The sequence below is a fragment of the Gasterosteus aculeatus genome, chromosome 2, assembly GCF_964276395.1.
Source record: "Gasterosteus aculeatus chromosome 2, fGasAcu3.hap1.1, whole genome shotgun sequence".
NCBI classification, from domain to species: Eukaryota; Metazoa; Chordata; class Actinopteri; order Perciformes; family Gasterosteidae; genus Gasterosteus; species Gasterosteus aculeatus.
In genome coordinates, this window is record NC_135689.1 from 8,793,064 (window position 1) to 8,819,461 (window position 26,398).

At 43.7% G+C, this 26,398-nt stretch overlaps 2 protein-coding genes across 4 annotated transcripts in view; both read left to right on the plus strand.

The window, feature by feature from the left end:
• Positions 1 to 1,527: 1,527 nt before the first annotated feature.
• On the plus strand, positions 1,528 to 4,241 carry LOC120829721 (tubulin alpha chain). The gene is made up of 4 exons (XM_040194088.2): positions 1,528 to 1,670; positions 2,485 to 2,707; positions 2,818 to 2,966; positions 3,211 to 4,241. The coding sequence occupies exons 1-4, from the start codon at positions 1,668 to 1,670 to the stop codon at positions 4,186 to 4,188; spliced, it is 1,353 nt and encodes a 450-aa protein (XP_040050022.1). The 5' UTR covers positions 1,528 to 1,667; the 3' UTR covers positions 4,189 to 4,241.
• Positions 4,242 to 12,075: 7,834 nt separating this feature from the next.
• lama5 (laminin, alpha 5) overlaps positions 12,076 to 26,398 on the plus strand; it is a 67,555-nt gene continuing 53,232 nt past the window's right edge. For all 3 annotated transcript variants that reach the window (XM_040192277.2, XM_040192276.2, XM_040192278.2), the window contains exons 1-2: positions 12,076 to 12,618; positions 15,999 to 16,151. In XM_040192277.2, coding sequence (XP_040048211.2) covers positions 12,328 to 12,618; positions 15,999 to 16,151 — 444 coding nt within the window. In that variant the 5' untranslated portion in view covers positions 12,076 to 12,327. The remainder of the gene's footprint in view (positions 12,619 to 15,998; positions 16,152 to 26,398) is intronic.

Sequence of the window (26,398 nt, forward strand, 5' to 3'; positions counted from 1 at the left end):
TGTTACTTAAGTTCACAAACCTCTTTTTGTAACTTCTTTATTTCAAACTTTTGTAATGTATTTTATTTCTGAAAGTTTGCGTATTCATTATCTTTACCATCTTTACAATTTGAATTGTTCGGATATGTCTACTTGGACATTCATCAACTAACTTCTGTTCTCTTGTTTCACAGGAACCTCTAAGTGTGATGCTGAAGCAGTACAAACTTTGTAAAAAATAAAATGGGGGATAAAAACATCTGTTGCCGTTCTGGTCTTCTTATCAACAATTGAAATACACGAAGTGACGTGAACATGTTTATATCAGGAAAAGGTCTTTTTAGTATTAATCTTTAGCTTGGATGCATTTAACTTGGATGCTTTTGTCAAAGCTAAAATCTTAAGTTTGAGCCGGTTTGGAATATGCAGAACAATAGTGCATAGATCTGTACCTTTTTTGAAGAGTTTGAGTTGACTGGTATTAAGTCTGTCGATCAAGTCTCATCTGAGCACCGCCTATAAAGGATGAAGGAGCTATGACTAATTGTGTTTCCCTAATGCTAACTTAATGGCAATCTGTAGTGGGTCATTTTTATGGCATTTAATTGATTTTGCTGATGTAATAGCATCCACTTTTCTGAAACCAACAGTGAGCGCAAAATAACATCAATGGCTTATGTGGTTAGTCTTTATGTTTTATTGATTACACACATTTCCAGTAAGTTTAAAGCTGGTGCTGCCCAGTTAGTATGTAATGTCTAGTAGCAACACTTGAAAATTGGCTCTATGGAGTGTGAATCTTTTAGAGGATACTCAAACTGCTACATCATACAAACTTGAGTCCCCTCGGGAACTTTTCCTCCAAAGGGCCTGGAAATGCCTGGACCAAACGATCTAAAATGTTATCAGTATATCATCTCAATCATAAAAAGATGTTGTGTATCAACACTAACATTACTGCCGCCTGCTCTAGAAACTATTCTTAATGCTCATTATTTTGTAAAAAAAATGTGGCTCTATACTGGAATGTTTGTATATACACTGGCTTTTCGTTATGAATGATGGCACGACAGATCGGATTCAGTCATCTTTATTAGTTTAGAAGACAGGGATTAACATAGTTATGAACCAGGACCCCATTCCAGCAGAGGGCAGCATGTCACAACAAAGTGTCTTTCAAATTCTGAAAAACCGCTTTGACACAAACTGCAAGTATACAAAGAAACCCTGGAATTCACCTTTTTCCTAATAACCATAAAATGATACTTGTTCAGATTTTACTCCCTTTGAGAAATTGGACACAAAATCACATATGTGGACAACAATTATGGAGGACATGTATTCAAGTACACTTAATGCAAAAACTGTTCTAATTCAATCATACAACAATAACCTGAACGTTTTTGTACATTAATTGTATTCCAATGCTGATACATCCAATAAACTATAATAGCTCTTATGGAAAACCCCTCTCCCCGTCATGGCCGATAACCCTTCAGCCAGTAGGAATCCAGCTCCTGTAACTCAATCAATTGGATTCAGCTGTTTCCTCGCCGCCCCGTGAGGCCGCTATAAAGTGACTCGGCCCTCAGAGCTCTCAGTAATCGTCTCACACAGCACTCCTTGAAGCGCAGAGTGAGAGTGGAATCAGTCCGGTCAGCCTTCTCGCTCCCACATCTTCAGCAGACATGGTGAGTACGGAGCGGCGGGAGGCCCACGGCCCCACGGAGCACCCCTCTGAGACCCCGCGGAGCACCCCCTCTGAGACCCCGCGGAGCACCCCCTCTGAGACCCCGCGTTTATGCTTTGGCCTCCAATAGGAACACTTCTTAAAACTGTTGCTCAATTGTCTGGGGCTTGTCTGAATTTTTTTTTTTCTTCTAATTGCCCCCTCTTAACATTTGTGTTCAAATGTACTGTTTGCAGTGACCCAATTGGTGTAAAATTTATATAATTCACTAGTTTTTTTTCTTCTTATTGCATTTACCCTACATCTTTTTATTAACTCTCCAAGACTTTGCATTCTCAACTATTCATCCAATTATTTTAGATTTTCCCAATATTTTCAACCTTTTTCCAGACCCATGATTTCATATGAAATTCAATGAATGAGTGACACGACACTAATCTTTAAATGTTGTACAAATTCCTTTTAAAACTGCATACAAAGAAATGACAAAAGCTGTTTTTGGTTAGTTAAATTAATGTCCGTCCAAAGGTAGATCCTTTCATTTCATTTTCTCCTTCATGATATCTGTTCCTCTGCATAAACAAATTGAGACTATAAATAAATGGACAGCAGGCATCAGGTGACTCTGCCATGATGTTTTGGACTCTGGTACCACAAAGAGTCCTTTGTATTTATTCCCTCCTCCCTTTTAGCCTCTAGCCGTCTTCAACATGTGGCCGTGATCTGAAGCAGCTCCTTTTGATATGTTCAAAACTTAAATCTGTCTGGTCATTGTTCCTTTGTAAATGTCACACATCTTTCCTTTCCCCATCCAGCGCGAGTGCATCTCTGTGCACGTCGGTCAGGCCGGTGTCCAGATTGGAAACGCCTGCTGGGAGCTTTACTGCCTGGAACACGGCATCCAACCGGACGGACAGATGCCCAGCGTCCAGAGCACCGGGGGAGGAGATAATTCCTTCAATACCTTCTTTAGTGAGACTGGAGCTGGAAAGCACGTCCCAAGGGCAGTTTTCGTAGACCTGGAGCCCACTGTGATTGGTAAACTTTTTTTTAAATGTATTTTTTATATATAAATTCAGATACCTCCATTGATTTTAATAAAATCCAAACTTCATTTGATTTTCTGATTCCTAAATCTGTTTACTCAGATGAGGTCCGCTCTGGCGTCTATCGCCAGCTCTTCCACCCTGAGCAGCTGATCACTGGCAAGGAGGATGCTGCCAACAACTACGCCCGTGGACACTACACCGTCGGCAAAGAGATCATTGAACTGGTGCTCGACAGGATCCGCAAACTGGTGGGTGAATTCAGAGCGTGAAGTTTTTAGGACGTTTGAGCCGGTGTTTAGTATTGTGAAATATCGCCTTTGGGCTGAAATGTAAGGAGCTGAATGAGTCACAATGTAACTTTGTGCAACCACTATTAAGCTCAGTCTTCTTTCATGCAGAAACCTATTCTGGTATTGCAAAATGAACAATTGCTTAATTGCACTATTTGTCTTACCGCCGCTCATGTGTGCTGTGTCCCGCCCTCTGCCGCAGTCTGAACGGTGCACCGGCCTTCAGGGCTTCCTGGTGTTTCACAGCTTTGGCGGTGGCACCGGCTCTGGCTTCACCTCTCTGCTGATGGAGCGTCTCTCTGTCGACTACGGCAAGAAGTCCAAGCTTGAGTTCTCAGTCTACCCGGCCCCCCAGGTGTCCACCGCCGTGGTGGAGCCCTACAACGCCATCCTGACCACGCACACCACCCTGGAGCACTCGGACTGCGCCTTCATGGTCGATAACGAGGCCCTCTTTGACATCTGTCGTAGGAACCTCGATATCGAGCGTCCCTCTTACACCAACCTGAACAGGTTGATCAGTCAGATCGTGTCCTCAATCACCGCCTCCCTTCGCTTTGACGGCGCCCTCAATGTTGATCTGACAGAGTTCCAGACCAACTTGGTGCCATATCCCCGTATCCACTTCCCACTGGCCACCTACGCCCCCGTCATCTCCGCTGAGAAGGCTTACCACGAGCAGCTAACGGTGTCCGAAATCACCAACTCCTGCTTTGAGCCGGCCAATCAGCTGGTGAAGTGTGACCCTCGGCGTGGCAAATACATGGCCTGCTGCCTCCTGTTCCGCGGCGACGTGGTGCCCAAAGACGTGAACGCCGCAATTGCCACCATCAAAACCAAGCGCTCCATCCAGTTTGTGGACTGGTGCCCCACTGGTTTCAAGGTGGGCATCAACTACCAGCCTCCCACCGTAGTTCCTGGTGGAGATCTGGCCAAGGTCCAGAGGGCCGTGTGCATGCTGAGCAACACCACTGCTATTGCAGAGGCCTGGGCTCGGCTTGACCACAAGTTTGACCTGATGTACGCCAAGCGGGCCTTTGTTCACTGGTACGTGGGGGAGGGGATGGAGGAGGGAGAGTTCTCAGAGGCCAGAGAGGACATGGCCGCTCTGGAGAAGGATTATGAGGAGGTTGGCATGGATAGTGCAGAGGAGGAAGAAGAGGATGATGGAGAGTTTTAGACTGATCTGTACCCATTAAATTACAAAATAAAGTTTGTTCAGCTATGGCAGTCTAATGTTGGTGTTTTTTTTACACTACGCAAAAGCCTTTTAATGAGTTTCTCAATTTACCAAACTTATCCTGCAATCCTCTGTACTGAACTAGTTTTTAATGGAAAAGTTGGTTTATAATACTGATTTTTCCTTTGAAAAAAAAAAAAGTTCACTTCTAAATTAAAATGATCATTCTCTAGTCACATGGGGGCAGTAATGTTCTACGCATGTTTGTAGACTACGCCAATGCTGGATTGACAACTACCTGCCCTGCGGTGTCCCAGCTATAGAGGTCACATTTAATTTGACACAGCACAAATTAAGCTTCACCCAGCATGTAAAAAAGGTTCAGCGTTTCCAAAATATTTTGAGTGTTGATGAAATTTGTACTATAGTCATGAAAGGGCATGATGGTGAGGGAAAAATCTATTTTCTGAAATGGCGTCATAAGGAATTCTAACCAGTGGTGTCGTGGTTAGCACTGTCTCCTCCCACGCTGACTGGGTTTGATTCCACCCTATTTCTAAACCTACGGAGTAATGTGATATTTAAATATATTGGACTTTGATCGCTAATATTTAGTATTTGTATCCATCTGGCTTATTGACTTGTGTGATTGTATCTCTATATAGCACCTCCGGCATTCCCTTCTCAGGTAAAGGAATGACACTACAGGTGAAAGGTGTAAAAATAACCTGCATTAAAAACGTTTTATATAAAAGGTTTATCTTAGTTTCTGGATGTTCTTTCCACTAATCTGAAAGACGACATCTCGTGGAGGCAGTATCTCAAACTCTTAAATTTAACATCAATGAGCAAAATCTGTTTTAAACTGATTTTCAATAAAAGGGAAAGCAGCTGCTAATTCAAACATGTTGCATTCTCTTCACGCCTGACGTGCTGGAAACTTATTAAAAGAGTTTTGTTTTTTTTGGTTTTTTTTGCAGGTACATTTTTGTCGACAGACATGTTACCTCCTGTCTGACACGCTCACCAGCTGGGTTTCAAGGAAAAGATTAAATAAAGGTCAAAGTGTGGATGACAGGGCAAGGCCGGCGGAGGTTACAGTGTGCATTCAGGGTAAATACAGTGATGAGCCAGTGTCGTGTGAGAGCGGTTTTAGGGCGTCTTTAACCTCACACAGCCTCTGTGATAGTTGCCATCAACTGCCGCTTTACTGCTTTGTTCCCACACATTTTCTCTCGTTTTCTTCAGGTGAGTAATTGCACAGGTGACCAGTTTGTTTTCATCATTTCGTCTCCATCCCCTTCTTTCTTTCTCTTTTTCCCAGAAAGCATGATTGGACTTTGGACCATGGTATGTGAGGAAATATCTGCTTCCCATTCATGTCCATTAAAAAGCCGTTCTGCCTGGCGCTTTATTCTATACTCTGACATATACTGATATGTGGTCTATAGATATGCACTTTCAGCCAGTTTGATATCACAAACTGAAGGAGAATCAAAGGTGAATGTCTCTAGTGTGCGATCAGTTTTACAGAATAATTCTCCTGTTGCCATTCTAGAGCGTCATGCAAATTGTGTGATATACTGTACTTGCAACAATAGGTAACCAGCTCTGACCTCCTCAGCGGTCTCTCTTTCTCAGTTGAAATTACAGACAATGGTGAATGTGCTCTTCTGTTAAGCCTTTTAATCAAATCACTTCCTTTTTATGGACAAATTTAGAACCGCTGTCTGTCTAAATGAAGAAAATACTTGAAAGGATGCACCGGTGTGTGTCCTTGGAGAGGAAGAAAGATTTGAATATTATTTATTTGCAAGGCCTATAGAAGTGGAAGTGTGACCGTATGGTTTTTTTTTTTTTCTCCCTTTCAAGTATCTCAAACACACACACACACTCACTGCGCCTTCAATTGAAGCCAAACTCCTAATCTGAATTTAATGCTGCATGTGTTTGCCTTTGGCAGGGTGCGCCAGGCGAGTCTAAGCTCGCCATACAATGATCTTAACGTGAAGGGATTGAGGCCCCTCATGCTCCCCCTCACCTGGCCCCCTGCATACCTTCGGCACAGACAAAGGACTCTGTTTCAGCCCTCAAACAAGGGACAGGAAACCCACATGCTCAGAACAATGTTAAATGCATTCTTATATTAACAATTTGATTACATTGAATGTAAAATTATTGTTTTTCACATATTCTTGAGCAGTTTTTTGTGTCGGTCGGTGATGTAATTTTATCGACTGAAGCTCAAGTGAATTTTCGTCACAGTAGAAGTCTGTGTCAGCTTTTTTTGCACCACATCACTGATCCAGGTGCTGTTTCCTTTTTTAGCTGCACATGCAGTGTGGTGGGAGGCGTCAGCCCATAACACTGCCAGCTCTGCCTTCAGTTCCTTTTAAGGCCACTAGATGTCAATTAAAACAGAACTCAGACAAGATTTGAGTGAACTAACTTGTGGTACTTCTAAATTAAGAAAATAAAATGGCGTCACCCTGAATAGCTTTTGCTCTGCTTGACTTCATGTCACGGTTATATATTATGGCTATATATTACCGTTTGTCTTTCCTTATCCAGCCTTCTTAATGTGTTGCATGGTTTCATTTCCTCCTTCCTTTTTACACTTTACCGTAACTCTAATTTTCTTTCTTCACCGTATTCCTAACGTCTTTTGTTATGCCTCTGTCTGTCTCTCTCCCGGAGTTATCTTTGCATCGCCCTCGCTGATCCTTTTGTTCCTCTGCAGAAAGCACCTAGCCTCGTCTCTTTGTGTTTCTTTGTCCTCTTTTGGACACCAGCAAACTTCAAAGTAGGAAAGATCTATGAAGAGGTGAAACAGACACTGGTGAGAGAGAAAGAGAAAATTTACCCTCATTTATGTGGTGATATTGTACCGTTGCAACTGCACATACATAATTATCATGAATATTCTTATACCTTGAAAACATTTTAGTTCATTAATATAATAAACTAATTTGGTAGTTCATTAAAAACTTTAGTAATGTATCTGTTTTCTAACATTTTGACGAAAATCAAATTATTTAAAAAAAATCACATTGAACTGAAACATTACAGCCTATAAATGCTGCTCAACCAAACAAAACAAATCACCTTGAGATGTTTGCTGAGCACCCAGCTCTAATGAAAAGAGCCCAGAGCCCTAAGCTTTTAAACCACATTGCAATGCAATCTCACCATGATACTTTTTTGTATAAGGGACCATATGCATCAATAACATAAAGCTCTGATCCTTTCTTCTTGGCAGTAAAAGCAGAACAGAGAAAGAGAGAGACAGAGACAGAGAGAGAGAGGGGGGGCCCACCAGGAGTGTGTGAGACAAAGAGAAGGCATGTCAGTACCTGCCTCATAGACAGACATTTTAGTCTGCTGTCAACCCAAAACATCCCCTCCCCGGCCCACAGCACATCAAACATATCCGCCCTCAGCACTGTGCTGAACATTTATATGTGTGTGTGTGTGTGTGTGTGTGTGTGTCCTATCTCCAGAATGGCGGGAGGCGGCAAACTCGAGAAATGCTGGAAATGGAGGCACACTATTTACTCACTGCTGTTACCATCTACCATACCATCATATACTCAAGTTATGGCTGCAAAGGAGAAGAACAAAGTCATGATAAAATCATCTAGTTTTCAGGCTCACAGCTACAGAGCTGCTTCCACAATTTAACCGACACTAATGTTGACCAATTTGTTTACCCGTCGGATTGGAATATATTCACGCAAAACCAACAAGTTGCTACCCAAATTTGTGGAAAAAATATTGTCCGATGGTTTTTATTGTAATCTCAATCCTTTGCCATTTTGTATTGTATTTCAGGGTATAAGTTATAAAAAGGATAAAAAAGATGCAGAAGTAAGATAGTGATACTTACGCCTTCAAAGGAAACACTGATTGTGTCCTTGCTGCTGCATCGCGCAGCCACATTTACTTGAATTTACTTTCTTACTTCCTCTGACACTTCCTTCCTCCCTGCCAGTCTTTCAATTAAATTCCAGCCTCTTCATTTGTGTTTTTATGATTGTGAGTGTGTGTGTGTGTCTGTGTATGTGTGTGTGTTTGTGTGTGTAGGTACCAGCAGGGGGTAAGTGGTTCAATTGATGGAGCAGTTAGCAGTTAGCAACAACAAGTGGCCTATCCCTCATTTCTCATTCGGTTTCCTTGGTAACCAGGAAGTAGATTAGTTGTAGAGTTCAGGAAGAAAGATCGAGAGAATGAGTGGATTAGTGAGGTGAAGGTGACACGTCCTCTCTTTTCCTCCATTTGTCTCTGTCTTTTCATGTTTTTTTCTCTTTTGTCGTTACTCTCTCGTCCTAAAGAGCTCCATTAATCTTTGTTTGCAGTAAAAGCAACGCTTCAACATTGTGATATGTTTATTTACTTTCTGTAGCCTTAAGCCTGGAAACAGGGAGAAGCAGATATCCTGGCTTCTTTGGCATTTAATGGTACATTTGGATGACATTTAACAGAGATCCAAACAGTGTTTCATTTCAATCAGTTGTCAGAACAGGAGGAGGCTGTTCATGATTTGAAGGGCTATAATAATACGAGTAGCTCCACCTGCTCACTGTGATGGACCAACAGCCGCTGGGGGTGACTTTACCGCGCGAACACGACGTCGGCCTATTTTTAAATATATGACATATTCCACGTGTTCATTGATGATGAAGATTTGTGCAAGTTTAAGATGAAAACTGCAACACACAACCAGTGAGCCTCCAGACAGCCTGAGGAATGTTCTAGTGTGTCAGTGAATGAAGCTCTGCTGCATTAACACAGTGACTCTAGAGTCCTTTAAACTACAGGAGGTCACTGACCCCAGCCTCTGTGTGTGTGTGTGTGTGTGTGTGTGTGTGTGTGTGTGTGTGTGTGTGTGTGTGTGTGTGTGTGTGTGTGTGTGTGTGTAAGAGGCAGACAGCAGTCCAGGTCAGAGTTCAGCATGTGTTTGACAGACGATGGAGGAAATAGATGTGTGAGGTTTCTGGACTTTGGCCTGAGAAGACGTGGCAGTAATTTCACCTGCCTTACTTATCTTAACTGGTTTTCTTTCCTTTTTTTCCCCGCAGGTTCACCGGTATAGGATTTCTTTTAATAAACATCCTTTCAGACCAAGAGGCCTGTAAATACTACTTGACTCACGTTGGCATCTGTTATCTTTGCATTTGTGTGTGTGTGGAAGAGAAACCCTTTCATCTTCTAAAGTGGTTCTTGCACCTTGATTAGATGGTGGCAGTCCAGAGTGCATGGGAAAACACACACACACACACACAGCTGCTCAGGTGTTATTCAAGAGATGTATAAGCTGCAGCACAGGAGAGTCTGTGTGTGCAGTGAGAGGTTAATAGGGGATTTTAACCCTGACCCTTTTCCAAAAATGAACAATGTACTATTTCTCCTTTGACTTGTTGAAATTATACATGTAATTGTACACCTAAATAAGTCACGTACATTTTCATTCACCCCTTGAATCAGTGTAAAAACCTTCTTCTGTGAGTTTCAGTCTATTATAAAGGGATGTTCTTCTATGTGGCAGAGACAATCATGTTTTTAGGGAACTTTATCATCTCGCCGATTATTGTTGACGCATCCTCGCTAATGTTTCTACTCATGGTCAGTTTGGGTAGGATGAATGGCTCAAACAAACACAGGACACTCACTCAGGGGACCACTGCTTGTGGTCTGTGTGAAACCAAAGTCTGCAGGGACTCATTTATAATGTTAGCTGTGTGATGAGGAGATCATTTTGTAATAGACAGAAAGAAAGTGTGCGAGCTGAGATGGAATACTAAGTGGACACACACTCGCTTTCGCACACACCAACCGACAACAAGACCACAGTCTGTATGCGATTGGTCTGACAGCTCGCTGGCAGAATGACGAGATTACAGAGAAAGAGAAAGACAGAGAAGAGGAAGGATGATAGGAGAGGATTGACAGGCCGCCTGTACTGTGTCCCGGAGTTTAAGCAGATAGACGAACATTTGTGAACACAATCTCCCAAACAAGCGTTTACCGTGTAGCTCTGGTGCTAACAAATTCCAGCAATCAGCAACAACCTGAGCAAGATAATCTAAGTGTGATGCTACATGAGGCTTTCCCCCCTAACAGCGCCAACATCGCTATTGACAACTGTATGTGTCCATGACAAAATATAGTATTTTTTAGCTTTTGAAATGCTTTCAACCATATTTCACAATCTTGATTAGCAAATGGATTTTGCACGGTTGCCATGGAGTCTGCGCAGTTGTCATCATGTGACCTGCTAACTATTCAACTAGAGTAACACGGTAACAGGTGGTTGTATACATTATAGGTGGTGGTGGGGGAGTTCTGTCTCTCACAACATTCCATTCATTTACAGCCTAAAGGCCGTCTCAATTAAGTTTTGAGTGAAACTTATTTCCTCCCGATTGCGGTCGCAGTGTGGTTAACATTTCAAGCTGCAACAAAACAAACAAAACGTCTTAGTTATTTACAAAGCCTTATGGTTGGGCTCAAAATGACTATGAAATTCAAACAAAAAAGCACAAAAACTACTTTGTTCATCAAAAATCTAAAATGCTGAGGGGAGAAAACACAGCCGCGGCCGGGAACCACATGCAACACACATGGGAGGACATTCATGAAGGGCATTCAATGACAGCATGAGACACACATTGCTTAAGTACACTGGGAAGGTGCAGGTGATTGGACACAGGTGGAAACAATCAGGGACGAGGCAGACAATCACAGGGGGGGTGACAGGTCAAGGCAGGAAGTGAAGCTAACCCAGGGACACAGGAGGCACGAAACTACAAAATAAAACAGGAAATAAACCCAAACCGTGACACATGGGATGTGGACCGCACACATCTGTTACATTAACCTCATCTTATCTAAAACGACATGCACAATTGAGGAAAAGATAAGTTTCCTGTGTCTCCCTTGTGATCGCTCTCCTATTCTGCTTATTGTTATGCAGCATTATGACTAAGCAGATTCTGTAAATGTTAAAACCTATAAACCAACAGCATTATGATCTTGACAAGGTTGAATGATTTGGTCATGTAACAATTTTGTTCACTCAATTTTCTGATAACGACTGTGAAATGTGGTTGGAAGCTCTGGAATAAGTCAAGAGTCAAACTTTGAGGTTTGAGAAGTTTCTACTATTATCTTGTCAGGTCAACGATTGTTGCGCTCAACTGTTTTCGATGTCACAGCAAATGATCTGTGTCTGAATTCGCAGGTCAATACAAGGTTTATTACACGGGAACAGAAAAAGATGTTCAAATTTCACATATCAAAGACACCTGTCCACATTATTTTTGTTTCAGATGCTTAAATGCTGTGAAATGTGTTCAAACACGAACAAGTAAAAAACGTTACGCAACCAAATATCATGAATCAATACCACAAATCACCACCTATTCCCAAATCAAGCCCCAGTGGGATTCGTCTTTCTTTGTGCTGACCGGATCCACGTGTGGGGTTTGCATGTTTGTTGAGACACACCTGTCTGTCTCTGTGTATTTCCTTGTGTGTTTGATGGTTAAGCCGGATGCCATTTCTGTCTGTGTGGTTGTTGTTTCCCCATTTTAGTGTAATGATGCAGGAGAGCAAACACATTTACTCATTTTGAACTGATGAGAAGGGGTTGGTAGTTATGAAAAGGGGGAATGAAGAACTCTAAAAAAAGCTGACTAGAGACGGAAGTAAAAAAATGAAGGAGAGAAAACACAGAAATATATCAGAAGTGGGCATCCTCGTGAGATGGCTTTATTTTAATCAATAAAGAAAGAAAGTGCATCCAACACAAAGCATTGGTGCTCCAACCAGCCGCTGGGGACGGACCGAGCCAGAGAAACGGGGAGGGGGGGGAGGGTGCAGAGAGAGAGAGAGAGAGAGAGAGAGAGAGAGAGAGAGAGAATAGGTGCCTGGTAGAGCGACAGAAACCTCAACACACCGCTCCGCGGGACTACAACACCAACTCCCGTCCCCCCCTCTCTCTCTCTCCCTCTCTCTCTCTCTCTCCCTCCCTCTCTCCAAACCCGCGTTAACGGCTTACTTTTCCTTTTCCTTTTTAAAACTCTAAGTTCATTCACTCCCTCCTCCCTCTTCGGACCCGGACCGAGCGAACAGGTGGAGATGACGGCGCTCGGCTCCGCGCGCCCCGCGGCTCCGCGCGCCCTCCGGCGGGTCGCGCTGCTGCTGTGGCCGCTCGTGGCGACCTGCTGCCGCTTTGCTTCGGCGCAGGAGCTGGCGACCAACGGGGTGAACGGCTACAGCCTGCACCCGCCTTACTTCAACCTGGCCGAGGGCACCAAGATCACCGCGTCGGCGACCTGTGGAGAGGACGACGGCGGCAGAGCCCTGCAGGACCTGTACTGCAAGCTGGTGGGAGGCCCGGTGTCCGGGGACCCGAGTCAGACCATCCAGGTGAGTGTTCGATCCCAACTCACGCCGAGTCGGAAAACTTGGTCGGATCAGTTTTACAGTGATTTCCGCGCTTTTGGCCCTGATGAATGATCCGTGCGGTGTTTGATGCTCAGCAGCCTTTACGGTGACTGATGTTCGTGCAGTATGAGAGCATGTCAGCGTTATGGCCCCTTTACACATATAACGTCACCTGGAGGTGTGCACGTACCTGTAGATCCTTTCCCGTGCTGTGATTCATCAGTGCACTTTAAGGACTGAATGCAATCAGATTTAGATATGTGACACACTGGTGGGCTTCTGAAATGCACCACACACACACACACACACACACACACACACACACACACACACACACACACACACACACACACACACACACACACACACACACACACACTCTCTCTCTCTCTGCTTTCGCTATGTCCCTCTTCCAATTCCAGAGAGTTGAAGGGGTGAGCAGTGTGCACGGCGCTCCTGCCAAGTCATTATTTCATGCACTGCTTCCTCTGTTTGGACTTAATAACCCGTGACACTTATATAAGGGAAGGCAGCGTTTCACCACGTCATGCTTTTACATGTTTCTAGGTGACTTTTTGATGTAACAAAGAGCTCGTGAACTCTCATTGTGTTTGAGGCTCCAGGTTTAGTTTAACCCAAAGGCTTTGTCGGAGTTTCACGGGTTAACCATTAAAAGCAATAACAAGCAGGCTCATTGCCTTCTCCCTCCCTCTCCCACCTGTCGTTGCCTTTTCCCTCCCCGGCAACTGCCGGGTCTTTTTCAAATCAGATCAATTTTGTCTGGGAGACTATTGTATAAGTCTGGAAGGAACAAAGGGATTCTGTCCCTTCTGAATCCTTAGCTGATGTTTGATGGTTTGGTGGTTGTAAAACAAGAGGCATGCATGCTAATAAATACCTCGTGACCTGAAATGAAAAGAGAGGCTGACCTGAAGATAAGGATTTGTCGTTGAGATGAATGTGAGATTGGCGAGAATGAACAGCAGGGAGTCTGAAGTGAGACTGAGAATGAAGCCCAAAAAGCCTGTGGCCTGAGGGATTTGGGTGAGGGTTGTTTAATAAACTTTAACAAGAGTTAAAAACTTCCACCGTCCCCCTTTTAGATGGGAGACTGAAAGAAATAATTATATAGATTACTTGGCAATTATCTTTAATTCAGATGGTAATTTAGCTCTATATTTGTTCAGTTCTCTGCAGTACTTGATCCTAACTTCATTTGACCCACTTCAGCGTCTCCACACTGAGGATTAGAACCAAATATTCTCTCAGCAGAATTTTCTTTCAGCCTTTTCTCTGATCTGCCCGTTCCGGGCGGTTTGGTTGAAGAGGTGACGTTGGTCCACAAACAGCTCAGGAAATCTCCCAAAGAACCCCAATAATCTGGCCATTAGCACCAGCAGCACGGGTTCAGCCCACAACGCGGGGCTTTTGTGGCTCCGCCCACTTGTTGCGTTACCGCACTGACTTTTCTGTCCTGAGGTTAATCCTGTTTTTATTTGACAGCAAGCGGCGAGAGGGTTTTTTTATTAATTAAAAACAGTAGTAGGGGGGAGTGCAGTTTGTAGCAGAAAACTCAAGACTTTTTCACCACGGAGACCGCTGCCCGTTTATCTTAACATTTATCTTATTTGTCACGTAACACAAGTTCTGTAGTTGCTATTATCAGCCAAACCACGTATCTTAAGCATAACCAGGTGGATTTGTTGCCTGAACATTGCAGGAGACACTGGTCGCTCTCATGTCGCTGGACGTGCTTAAGTAATTCACAGAGAGGGAGAAATAAAGAGAACTCTACATATTTATTTCCAGGTGGTCGTTTTGTTGACAAAAGAGGATTGAGGGTGGGCCGTGAAAAGAAAACTGATAAAAAGAGACTGAAATAGCGCGAAAGGGGGTTTGACAGCCGGGCAAAAGTAATAAAGCAGACTCTTCTTTTAAGGAGTGACAAACCCGGCTAGGAAATCAGCTGGTTGATCCAAAGCCCACAAGCACCCAAATGTCTGCGTTCAGCTGCTGATTTCCTTCCTTCATTTCTGTCTTTAAGACGTTATGAACTGCTTTGTGGTCCCGACACCAATGGGTGTCACCAAGGGTCATACTTAATGGATTGTTAACATCATAATTTGAAGCTTTTTAAGATTAACACACAGAGAAGAGGTTTGGGGGGGTGGAGTCGGATAGTAACCATGGACCTCTGACCTCAGTGACCTGCAGTGATAACATCTCCTAACTCGGGCTTTTGTTCAAGTCGGCACTTGTTTAGTTTATGCTAACGCTCAGATTGCCCACGGTGGTCGGGTTAAACGCGCTGACAAACTGGATTAGCTAAAAATGAAGAGTGGCTTTAGAAACCAAAGACGTGGAGAGGACACTTCAAGTGGACTCGAGTCGGAAGTTGTAATTCAATGGTTTGGCCGCTCTGTCAAATTAGCATGAAGGTGGAAAACCACAGTTTAGAGAAATGTACGCGTAGAGACGTAAGAATGTGTGGAGCCGACGGAATTCTCCCTTCAGGCGATTAGACAGCGGAACTGCGTGCCTGAATTTGTTTTTTAATTTCAAGAAACAAATACCAGACAGTGACACATAATTTAGCCTGTAATTGGCCTCTCAAATGATTGTTATGACAAAGTGACTAATTCATGTAACAGAAGATTATTATAATTTTGACTTTGGGGAACTTTGTTTGAGTGAGATACTTCTATAGTAGAAGACTGTATTTTTGTTCACTAAGGCTGTGAAATTATTATTGATTTGACTTGTTTCACAATGTGCACTATGATGTCAAATCAGACTGAAATCGTGTGCAAATTGGGCACAAAAAAGCCATACGGAGACTACATTGATGGTACATTTGAACCTACTCGTAGAGATATATTAGAGGCTACGGCCTCACTGTTACAGTAACCGGAGTGGAGTCGCTTTCCCGCTTTTAATATAAGTCATATGACCTACGGCGGCTTAGGGGGACAAACTTCTTTTTCACATTGTTTTCTGGGACACATTGGGCTGTAACTCAAACACTGAGGTGTCATATGCCACAATACCCAGTGTGTGTAAATCACTTCTTGCATCCTGTCACGCCGTCTCTAAGCAAGAAGCTCCGTCTCCACCGAAGATCTGTAAATAAGAGCAAACACACAAGTGTTAAACTGACAATGAGATAATAAAACTAAGACTACAGCCGGTGTCTCATTAGTTCCTCCTCCTCTCCTTGAAGCTACTCAGTGGACACACCGGGTGCATCACACCGTAAGGACGGTGCAGATGTGTTTGAAACAGCTGGAAAGTGAAGCGCGAGGGCTCAACGACGCCCGCTGAACAAAAGCTTGACACTTTCTACCGTCTGTCTGTCTTCTCAGGGACAATACTGCGACATTTGCAGCCAGGGCGACAGCGACCGCGCTCACCCCATCACCAACGCCGTGGACGGGACGGAGCGATGGTGGCAGAGCCCCCCCTTGTCCCGCAGCACGGAGTACAACGAGGTGAACGTCACCCTGGACCTCGGACAGGTAAGGCTCATTGAAACCCATCCAAGCATGTTGCCTATTTGGATGTTTCTCGTTGGTCAAACTGTGGTTCCAGCACAAAACGCTCTGTACCGAAGCTGCTTTGCCAGTGTTTCTCATGTTATGCGCTGTCTGTCGGCAAATTGAAGGATGGCGTGTTCGCCGCTCTGACTTCAACCCTAAAATGTCGCCTTTAGTATCGATATTGAGAGTATTTGGTGAAAAATCTGCATTATGGCCTGACCCAGAACGTTGGCAGCAAGCGGTAGACACCCAATTCATATTTGAACTATTGTGTTTTGTGGTTTGGAGATGCTTTGCCCTGTTGGAGTTTTCAGTTGGTCACATCAAAGTGGCACATTTTACAGATTTCTGTCTGAGGGCTGTGAGGTGTTGATGTGTGTTTTGTAGAGTATATTTATTTCACCTGAAATTGTGGTTCTCATAAACGTGCCACTTGTATTAAAAATGTGAACATGTTTTCTTGCCGGCCATTACAACTGATGCACATTCATAGTTTTCAAGTTAAAATGAGGCTGATTGGATTTCAGTCAAAGCCACATATAGTGAAATTACCCCCCCAAACATTTGTGAGCTGCTGGTAAACTTGTTTTTTTTTGGTAGGACATTGTGTTTGTTTCCTTCTTCTTTTGCAGTAATTCTACCAGAAACACACACACTTGTGTATAGATGTACAGCGCGCGCACACACACACACACACACACACACACACACACACACTGTCTTTCAGAGCTCCAAGTTAACCTTTTTGCGTTCTTGACCGTCGCTCTTGAACAACCTTTTATGTTTCTGAATGCCACTCTTTTGTGCCGGGCCCTCCTGCTCGAGTGCCCTCATCCTGCGGCGCCGTGTGTGTCTGTGTGCACCTCTGTCCTCGACAAGAGTGTTTTCAGTCACGCCATTTAGTTTCCCATCCCGCTGCCGTCCATCGGACCCCTGTTCTCCCCTCTTTTCTTAAAGCGCCCCCTTCTATCGAGGGTCTCAAGCAAGGAGCCGTCATTGTCACCGAGTGTTTAAGCTTGTTAGACTCTTTACCTTGTGAAAGTAGTAAAAGAATGAAGATTTTCACAATCGCGTTCGCATCTATCGGATCACAACGAGGCAGCCTACCCGCAGCCTTTTCTGGGATGTGGATTTTATTACTGTGAGGCTCTTTTTACTGGTTATTTATTAAACAACCTCAAGGTAATACTGACATCGCTATTTGACCCAGTGAAGCAGTTAAGGACGGTATTTCTCAATGTAGACATAGACGTAGATGAGTGTCAGTCGGTTAGTCTTATTGTAATGCTGTTATTGTCTACAGCATCGTTGGGATGCTTTTGGTGCCACTGAGTACGTTGGAGAAAATGATTGAGAAAACCAATGTGGTGCTGAAACAGTTTGATTTGGAAACTCATCTGAACGGACTGAAACATGTGACGGATGCAGGTCGCGGACTTAAAAAATGTTTCCAACCGCCACACGGCAGCAAAATGTTTTCTCGGTGGCATCAATGCTAAGACTACGGCCAGAGAAGAAGAGCGGGGGGGGGGGGGGGGAGAAAGGGGGGAGGTGGAGAGAGAGTGTCTCTGGTTACCAGGTAGTAGTTTTGTCTTGAAAGAATGTAGGTAGGCTAATGCCAGTGTGAGTGTGTGACACAGTGACAGGCCTCAGAGTGTGTGTTGACCCCCACCAACCCCCCTCCCTCCCCCTCCTCTCCTGCTGAATGAAAGAAAGAGCCGGGGGAGAGATCGGAATGTCAGTTAACCTGCCTCAACCTGCAGACGGGAAGGCCTGTTAAATTACCTCACTCTTTTTAATGTGCATTGGTCACGTCTTGGCTGATGTACGTTTTGCTTATTTGGGTCAGTTTGGGGCCGATGGTGTGTTAGATCAACGCACTGTGCGAAGAATGAGTTTGTGCAGAGCATCTTATATTGGACGCAACCCAATGGTAAAAATCTAACTTTAGCTCTGGTCCGCACCAATACTACAGTCCAGCCTAATATACAACAGCATTCCACATGTATCACTAATTCTCACGTTGTGAAATTTGTTTGGCATTGAACACAACGTACCGTCAGTATCAGCATATCAGAGCCTCACTGCAGCAGGTGTGTACCCGCTTACCAAACATGCCTTTCTGGAATCTCAACACCTCTTTGATTTTTCCTCTTCCACCATACGCCTGCATCAAGTGTGGGTACCTGGGTAGTTCTTAGATGTGTCACAATAGTTCCCCAGTTCTCACACTACTCTTTCTTTCTTTCCATATCTATACCACCCATTCTTTAACAGATATCATAAAGTCCATTATAGATCATCTGGGTCTCCTTTTCCTTTATCTCTTCTTCATTCTGCCGTCTCCTGCTCTCCTCTCTCTCCCTCTTTTTTAAACGACCCTCTCTCCCTATTCTTGCTCGTCCTTTTCTTCAGAAATCAAACCCCACTTTGCGATGTCGTCTTCTGCAGTTGTGATCCTCTTTCTACTTTTCCCAAATCCCTTTGATCCACTTTTTTTTGTCTTATATTACTATATTTGACAATAACCCTGTGTGTCAGTTTTATTTACTCAAATTCACGCAAATATTACAGCTTCAAACAGAATACAGATGGGAGTATTTCCAAGCATTTAAAATTAAATTTGAAAGCTGAGGTGCTTTTACAGGTGTCCTTTGCTACACTGAATTATCCAATGACTTCAGGTTTAATTCAGAAATCAGGAACATTTATTATCAAAATATGTTTTGGCGGTTGGTGCATGACATCAGACAGTGGACAACAAGACAGATAAGACAACATAGTGCAAGAGCAACATAGTGCAAGAGCCTTACTTATTGTTTCCAATATCTGTAGACCATAAATCTCTATCTGTGTACTGAGGAAACCAGTCATGGAAGAAGGGGAGAAGTTGATTGACAGCTACCTAATCATCGGATGAGCTCATACCCTGTTCAGTTCAGTTGTCTTCCCTGTGGGCTGCAATGTAGCCTTGCTGTGTGTTTCTACCCCATGCACAGACTTATGTTTGTGTGTGCAGATTAATTCAACAGGTATGTGACAGCGGGAAGATTCTGTGATAACAGATGGAGGAGGAGGAGATTCGATACGGTAAAAAAACAAAAACAAAGAAACCAAATCCATTCTTTGAGGCAAGGTGTAACAAAAGTCCCAGGGAGAGGGGAGGAGAGAAGGAGGTGAGAACATGGAAAAGAGGACAGGAAGGAGGTTTTAAGGGGGGAGGAAAACTGAAGTGAGGGCAGGTGAGGGCATGGAAAGAAGAAGAAGAGGAGGAGGAGGAGGAGGAGATGGAGCGGCGGATGTTTGTCTGTTTCAAGAGCCTATTATTAGAGCTCAATATAGGCTTCAGTTTGGAATGCGTTTTGGTGTCTGTCTGCGCGTTCATTTTCTTCCGGTGAGGTCTTCTCTGTTCTCTGCTAACCTTGAGTTTGCCTATTGTCTCACCTGTCTGTCTGTCGTTCTGACGGCGGTTGTGCCTCTTCGAGTGGAGGCTTTGCTAACTCCACTTCTCAGTAGTGTGGTGGTGTCGTTGGCATTAGCTCAGCTGTAATTAAGCAAGTAGTCAGGGAGCATTTTTCTGTTGATATACTCGTTGAGGAATCGACTGATTGCTGCAGATCTTGATGTCATGCAAGAGTTTTATTGATACCACTAAAGAAATAGTATCAGAGGAAACTTATTTGAAATATATGGACACTGTTCCTGTGCAGACAAGTGGCACAAACAAAATGTTTCAATCCTCTGAGCACTATCATCTTGATTATTTTCCCCTTCATTGTATTGTGTTGAGGGGCGGCACGGTGGCGTGGTGGTTAGCACTGTCGCCTCACAGCAAGAAGGTCCTGGGGTTCGATTCCGCCCAGTGGCCTTTCTGTGTGGAGTCTACATGTTCTCTGCGTGTCAAAGACATGCTCTGGGGATCAGGTTAATTGGGGACTCTAAATTGCCCGTAGATGTGTGAATGGTTGTGTGTCTCTGTGTAGCCCTGCGATTGGCTGGCGACCAGTCCAGGGTGTACCCTGTCTATCGCCCGAAGTTGGCTGGGATGGACTCCAGCCCCCCCGCGACCCTGTGTGCAGGATAAGCGGTTTGACGATGGATAGATAGATGGATGGATGGATAGATGTATTGTGTTGGTCAAAATCTTTGGGCTATCACAAAGTTGGAATAAATGAAAGCAAAAAGAAACCACAAGAGTTAAAGGATCCAGCCCGGTTTTTGATTTATTAACATTTTGATCAACTGGCTCAAGTGGACCAAATGATGTCAAATGAATCAAACATGAATACTTTTAAAAGTATATTAGCAATGGACTTTACTGGAGCTTGACATCAGTTTCCTACTGGAGAGATTGTGTGTGTCTCAACATTCCATATCCTTAAACTCTCCATGTCTTGGCAAGTTTCCCTACAGGACAAAGACAGACGGACGCACACAAACACACTCCAATGCAGTGTTGAGGTAGCGCTATTGTTTGCAGTGCGAGTGCCGTGCCAACTGCTGCCGATTGAATGCTTCCTGCTCCTGAGGGGGTTTGCACGTCACAGTTAACTTTAAAGTGTCAGCCAGCTCTAAGGGTGGAGGTTCACTTTATTTAGGGAAGCCGGACAGACGTGACATGCTTTCTGGGGGTAAAGTGAGTTTGCATCAAACATTTTTTTTAAATGGTTCCACTTTGATGTCAAGCTAAGCTTAATATTACAGGGTCAGATCTGTTTCAACTCTGCCAGCCTGCCTGAGGATGTAATGCCAGGTGGAACTTTTCAGAAAAATAAACTATAATTTAAAAACTTGTCCTTCCATGTTGTTCTTTGTTTGTCATTGGTACACAGAACCTCACAGGTGTACAAGTATGTGCATGTTGCTGGATCGCGCGACGTCACCTGTAGTGTTTGTGGTGTGTTCTTCTGCAACTTAACTCAAGAGATGATAACACGCCCAGTATCTGTATAATAAAGATGTAATTAGCCATGACTCAGAAGTCCAATACTTCTATTTTGATGCCATCCGCAATCAAAACAGTCACATAAACTCATAAATGCCTGCCAATGTGACAGTGATGTGACGCAGCAAAATTAAAGCCAACCCCAATGACCCGGTGACACAAGGGCCTTATGGGCCTCAGGACACGGATTTTACCGTCTGCCAAGCAGCAGTTTCTCTAATCAGAAGGCTGAGTGGAACAAAAAGACAAGTGGACTCTGTCTATTATTTTTTTCTGCACTCTTCAGGTGTGAAAGTGTGTGTGTGTGTGTGTGTGTGTGTGTGTGTGTGTGTGTGTGTGTGTGTGTGCGCAACATTCAGTCGAATAGAAGCCTCTTTGAAAGTGCCTGTTAGACTTTTCAAGATATCATCTCGTACTCCCTCTAATGCCTCCCTTTCTATTTTTTTCCCCTTGCATGGCAATCTCTCTTCATTTTCTCTGACTCGTTCCAGCAACAAAGACTCCTATTTAGAGTGGATGACTGACACAGTAATGACGGGAATAAAGACAGAGAAGGGCCAAAGATAGATATGATGGACATCCAACATCCTTCTCATATTCCTCCGTGTCATCCGTTCGGGCCTCTTCTTGTTTATAACAATATTCCACACAGATGAATCTCACTGTTTGCAGCTGCTAATGAAACGGATCTAAACAACAATGAGTATCCATCAAGTTATTATGGATGATGTGTTCGCAAACAGTTGTCTGCTTACATATTGGATACAAACAGCAATATGTGAACAATGAAGATGTTTTTCTCAATGTGTCTTTTTCACTTGTTTTCTTCTCACCTGTCACTTGTTTAGTTTAGTTTTTCACAATTTGCCACAGGACATGTAGCATGTAATGTCTGCTTTTGCGTTCCCATGTGCACGAGGTTTTATATGAAGCAGCACCGTGTTGGTTTTGTCAAAAAAACGGAAAATGTCAAAATCGAAATCTGCAAAGAACCACGTGTATAGATGCAAAATGCAGCATTTTGAGCCTCACAGAGGGGTTTATACGTTATCATCATTAAGCCTTTTGTCCTTACTGTACTGTCCACAACTACATCCTTAGAATTCAACCTCTTTCTGTTCCTTGATATGAATCATTTAGCCCTCTTTAGCTTGTTGGCTGTGATGTTGAGGATCAACAGTTGGAGTCATTCATTACTCCCTCCACTCCTTTCCATCTCCCAGTGACTCTTATTCCTGTCACCGTCAAAGCAATGTCCTTCATCTCCCCGTTTTCCCATCTGTTCCTCTCTCTCACAGTTAAATGTTGCCCCTGAAACTGTCCTCTCACACGGACAAGAGCTTACACACTGTGCACATTTTTCAGTCATTCATTATGTGTACTGGCCAGGAAAATGAGCGTGGAGGGGGAGAAAGAGAGGTGGAGGGATAGAGAGAGACACACACATTTGACCTTAATAGGAGTGATTCATCTTTGAGCGAAGAGAGAGATTGAGGCAAAGGGGGATACAGTTGATGCCACATTTGAAGCAGAATAAAGGGATGGATGGATGGAGTCAGGGGGAGTGGACGTAGTCAAAAATAGTTGGCTGGTTTTTCAGAAGGTCGTTTTTAGGGGCTTTTTGCATGTTGTTGTAGCTGATGTCAGAGTGTGTTGCTGTCGGAAGTCTGACACACACACACATACAGTTTTAGCTTTAGTCGGATATTTTTGAAAACACTCTGGTTTGGTTCTTGTAGATTTTCCTCATTCTTTTGGCTGGGACACGCGCAAGCAAGACGTCCTATTCTCACTTCTGCCTTTGACTTTGACAATGAATCAATGAGTGATGACATCATCACCAATTAACCCAACCCCCAGAGCATGTCTCTGCGCCGTGGGAGGAAGCCGGACGGAACGCACGGGGAGAACATGGGAACTAGAGACGAAGTTACTCACACTTTATCTGTGATTGAAATGTCAAATGTTCTGTTAGCCATTATCACGCAGAGGAAGTGATTAGAAGACGTCCGTGGCCTCGCTTCAGTGGTTTGGTTTTGGTGCGAGTGAGTGAATATGCGCGTGTTAATAATTGTGTATTTGTCGTGGCGCTTTGTGCTCAGTGCGATGTCTGAATTCTCCCACAGCCGTAGTTCTGCTCTATTTGATTCAGTATATCCTGACCCGTGACTCTGCGTCGTGGTGACTTTGGTGCTGTGTTTGTGTCACGCATGATGTCTGTTCCATCCTTTTTGTCACAGGTCAAAGGTCATTATCAGTTCTTACCTCGCCGGGGCTTTGAACGGGCTGACCGGCCTCAATTTGGGGACACACACACACACACCCTGTTCTGTGTTAAATGTACCAGTTTCTTTCTTTCCTATTGGTTGCACTTTTCAGCTTGTCGACTTGGCCCTCACCAAATCTTCTTCTGCAGGTTCCTATTTCAACCTCTTACCCTTGTATCTGCCCACTCAATGTTTCCATCCACTTGTGTCTTTCTTGTGCTGCCCATCCATTTCCTCCTGTCAGTCAGCCTGTTTCTGTCCCAGCAGCTCTGCGTTATCACTGGGACGGACATCTGGAGTTTTCCTCCTGTCCTGCTTGTAGAGGGTAAAGGATCATTTAAAAATAGATTTGAGGATAAAAAATAGATTTGTCATCCTTAAGCTGACATCCAATTGTTACACCTCATATACACATGTTGTCTGTTTCATATACATAATTTGAGTTTTGTTTTTGTTGGTCTTTTTTTTACAATTGGTCCTGGGGGGGGGGTTCTAAAGTATTTGGTAAGTAAGTAAGTTGTTGGCGCTGTCTTCCAGGCCGAGCCAACCAGAATGTCCACTCGGGCTCCAGCTCAGTCCTATTGTCTGACGGTGTTTGCTCACTCTCACGAGCTCCTTTTGATGCTGTGCTGATGTGGTCCTCAGCCCTCCCAATCTTGGCATTCAGAATGCTCCTCACAGAGGAAATGGGATTCAATGGGAAATTAATTATAGGAGATTAGTCACTTGAGGTGCACGCACTTCCTTCGTTTGAAGAAGCTTTAATCCTCCGTGAATTCAGTTCCACATTTTGCAATAAAAACCCCTCCTACATTGAAGTAATTTCTCCTTTTCCTATGCTTTCTTTTCAAGGCCATATAATCCTTCCATTGTAAGCAACGTGCATGCTACTGGTTAATACATAGATTGACATGTGAGAAGTTCAGTGTTTTGTATTCAAGGGATGTTTAGGCTTTTGCTGGTCAGTTTGAGCTGTTGACGCATTCTTAGTCAACGCGTTCTCCCAACTTGTCAAATACTGACCAAAGATCCCGTCCACTTCGGGATCAGAGAATTGATTGACAAAGGCCCCCTTCAGTGGCTTTATGAGACGCAACAAACTTCAACCAACCCTTTTGTAAACCCTCCTGCCTGTGAAGACAGACGTCTATTTTGAAAGGACGCAATGGTGTAATGAGCCGATTTTCACACGCCGTCCCAAAAAGAAAAAAAGCTGAAAACAAACTTTGTAAATTGGTTAGCTAACGAATCTTTAGCTAAAGTAAACTAAGGAGGCAGCTTATGTGTCAGTGTGTTTACATAATGGTATAATTGGAATCTTTACTTAGTCGGACTATGCTATCTTTCGGGGCAAGTGCTATTATCCCAATATACATGGCAGTGAATGAATCGAATCATTGGCCGAAAGCATGTCATATCCGATACGATAGGTGGCGCTGTTTTCATTACAACTAGTTGTGATACAGCCATTTCCGCTTGACCGCTTCACCACTACCAACAACAACCAACGACATCAACATCAACATTACGAGAAAGATGGCGAACGGAGAGCAAGGTGAAGCTACATCCCTCTACTATGTTTGCATGATGTTAATAGGAGCACAGCGAATGCGAATGGCGCTATTGGCTGATTTGATAACGGAGAGAAGACGCCGTCGGGATCTCAAGCATGCGCAAAGACGCAAAGTCCAGTTCCTTATCCGATTCACCGTTACATGCCGCAATAGTCAAACTATCAACTGGATCGGATCATCCAGGGGTGTTAGTCGGATCGTAGTCGGACCGCACATGGACAAAGGTGTTTACATGAAACGGATAATTCGATTTCAGTCCGACTAAGCCAGTTATTCGAATCCATGTAACCACGCTGAGTGAAGTTAACAAATGTGTAAGTTAATTTGATTCAGCCAAAATAGTCTCAATGTTTATTAAAAACTGTTTAAATGAGGCAGTTTGGGACTCGAGCACTGCTTTTAGTTCCTCCTGCTTCCAGCCTTTGTGCGAACACATTCTACACTGAGCTCTATACTTAACCCATAAAAGTACATAATCAATTAATTCAACTATTCTCTTAGGGAAAAGAATAGATCCTGTTATTTATGTCCAGCTAAAATGTGAGAGGAGTGGACGCAGCTTCCTACTCAGACAGAAAAACACTTTCTGTGCCAGGCTCGTCCTCCCTGAAGGACACTATGAGCCGCTTTCTTTCTGCTCCACCAAGCCAGACTAAGAATAGCCTGATGCTAATGTCTGACCGACATCACACAATGAGCTCATTTACTGTGGAAGAAGACCTGAATTTGACAACGCAACGCGGTTATTTTTTTATTATGGATCAGAAAAATGTACAAACCAGCAGGTATCATTACATCTACAGTACTATGAACAGTACAGCGTGTGGAGGGAAATGGAAAAACTGGAGTGAGCGTACCTGGTCAATGAAGATCATTCTGTTTGGGATCTGTTTTTACGGCTTTGATCCAAACTTCAACGGATAGTTCCAATGTTTTCAGGTAGGGTTTAAATAGCCTACTAGTTATTAGCAATTTATTGCTAGCGAACTTTAAACACATTTTATTTTCATTTTTTTCAGTTAAAATGACAAAATTGCGGAAAAAATGTCAGTCTAATTGTATTGTATTTCATTTACATTGAGATATTGCATTAACAAGTGTTATTGCGTGCGACTGGTCTGGCAGCAGCCATGGCCACACACACATTGTCTTCACATTCATACACGCAATAACTCAGAAACGACTTTAGGGAATTTCCTAAAATGTGACACAGATTATCCACTTCGATCGAAGTAAAGGTGGATGCACAGGCTAATAAAGCAACGTAGCGTGCAGAAGAGATGAAGAAACAGCCGGGACAAAGAGCGGTTTGAGTAAACATAGTTCTCTACCTGGTCAAATCCAGCACGTTGTTTGAGTTTCTCTGCTGGCGAACGGCTCTGCAGAGCGGGAGGTGCAGAGGAAGTAGAGGTCAGAGGTCACGGAGTTACATTTAATCTT

Bases quoted from the DNA above. Each gene is read 5' to 3' on its own strand.
- LOC120829721 (XM_040194088.2), top strand. The intron at 2,708-2,817 runs GTAAACTTTTTT...CTGTTTACTCAG, and splicing joins CCTGGAGCCCACTGTGATTG to ATGAGGTCCGCTCTGGCGTC. The intron at 2,967-3,210 runs GTGGGTGAATTC...CCTCTGCCGCAG, and splicing joins TCGACAGGATCCGCAAACTG to TCTGAACGGTGCACCGGCCT.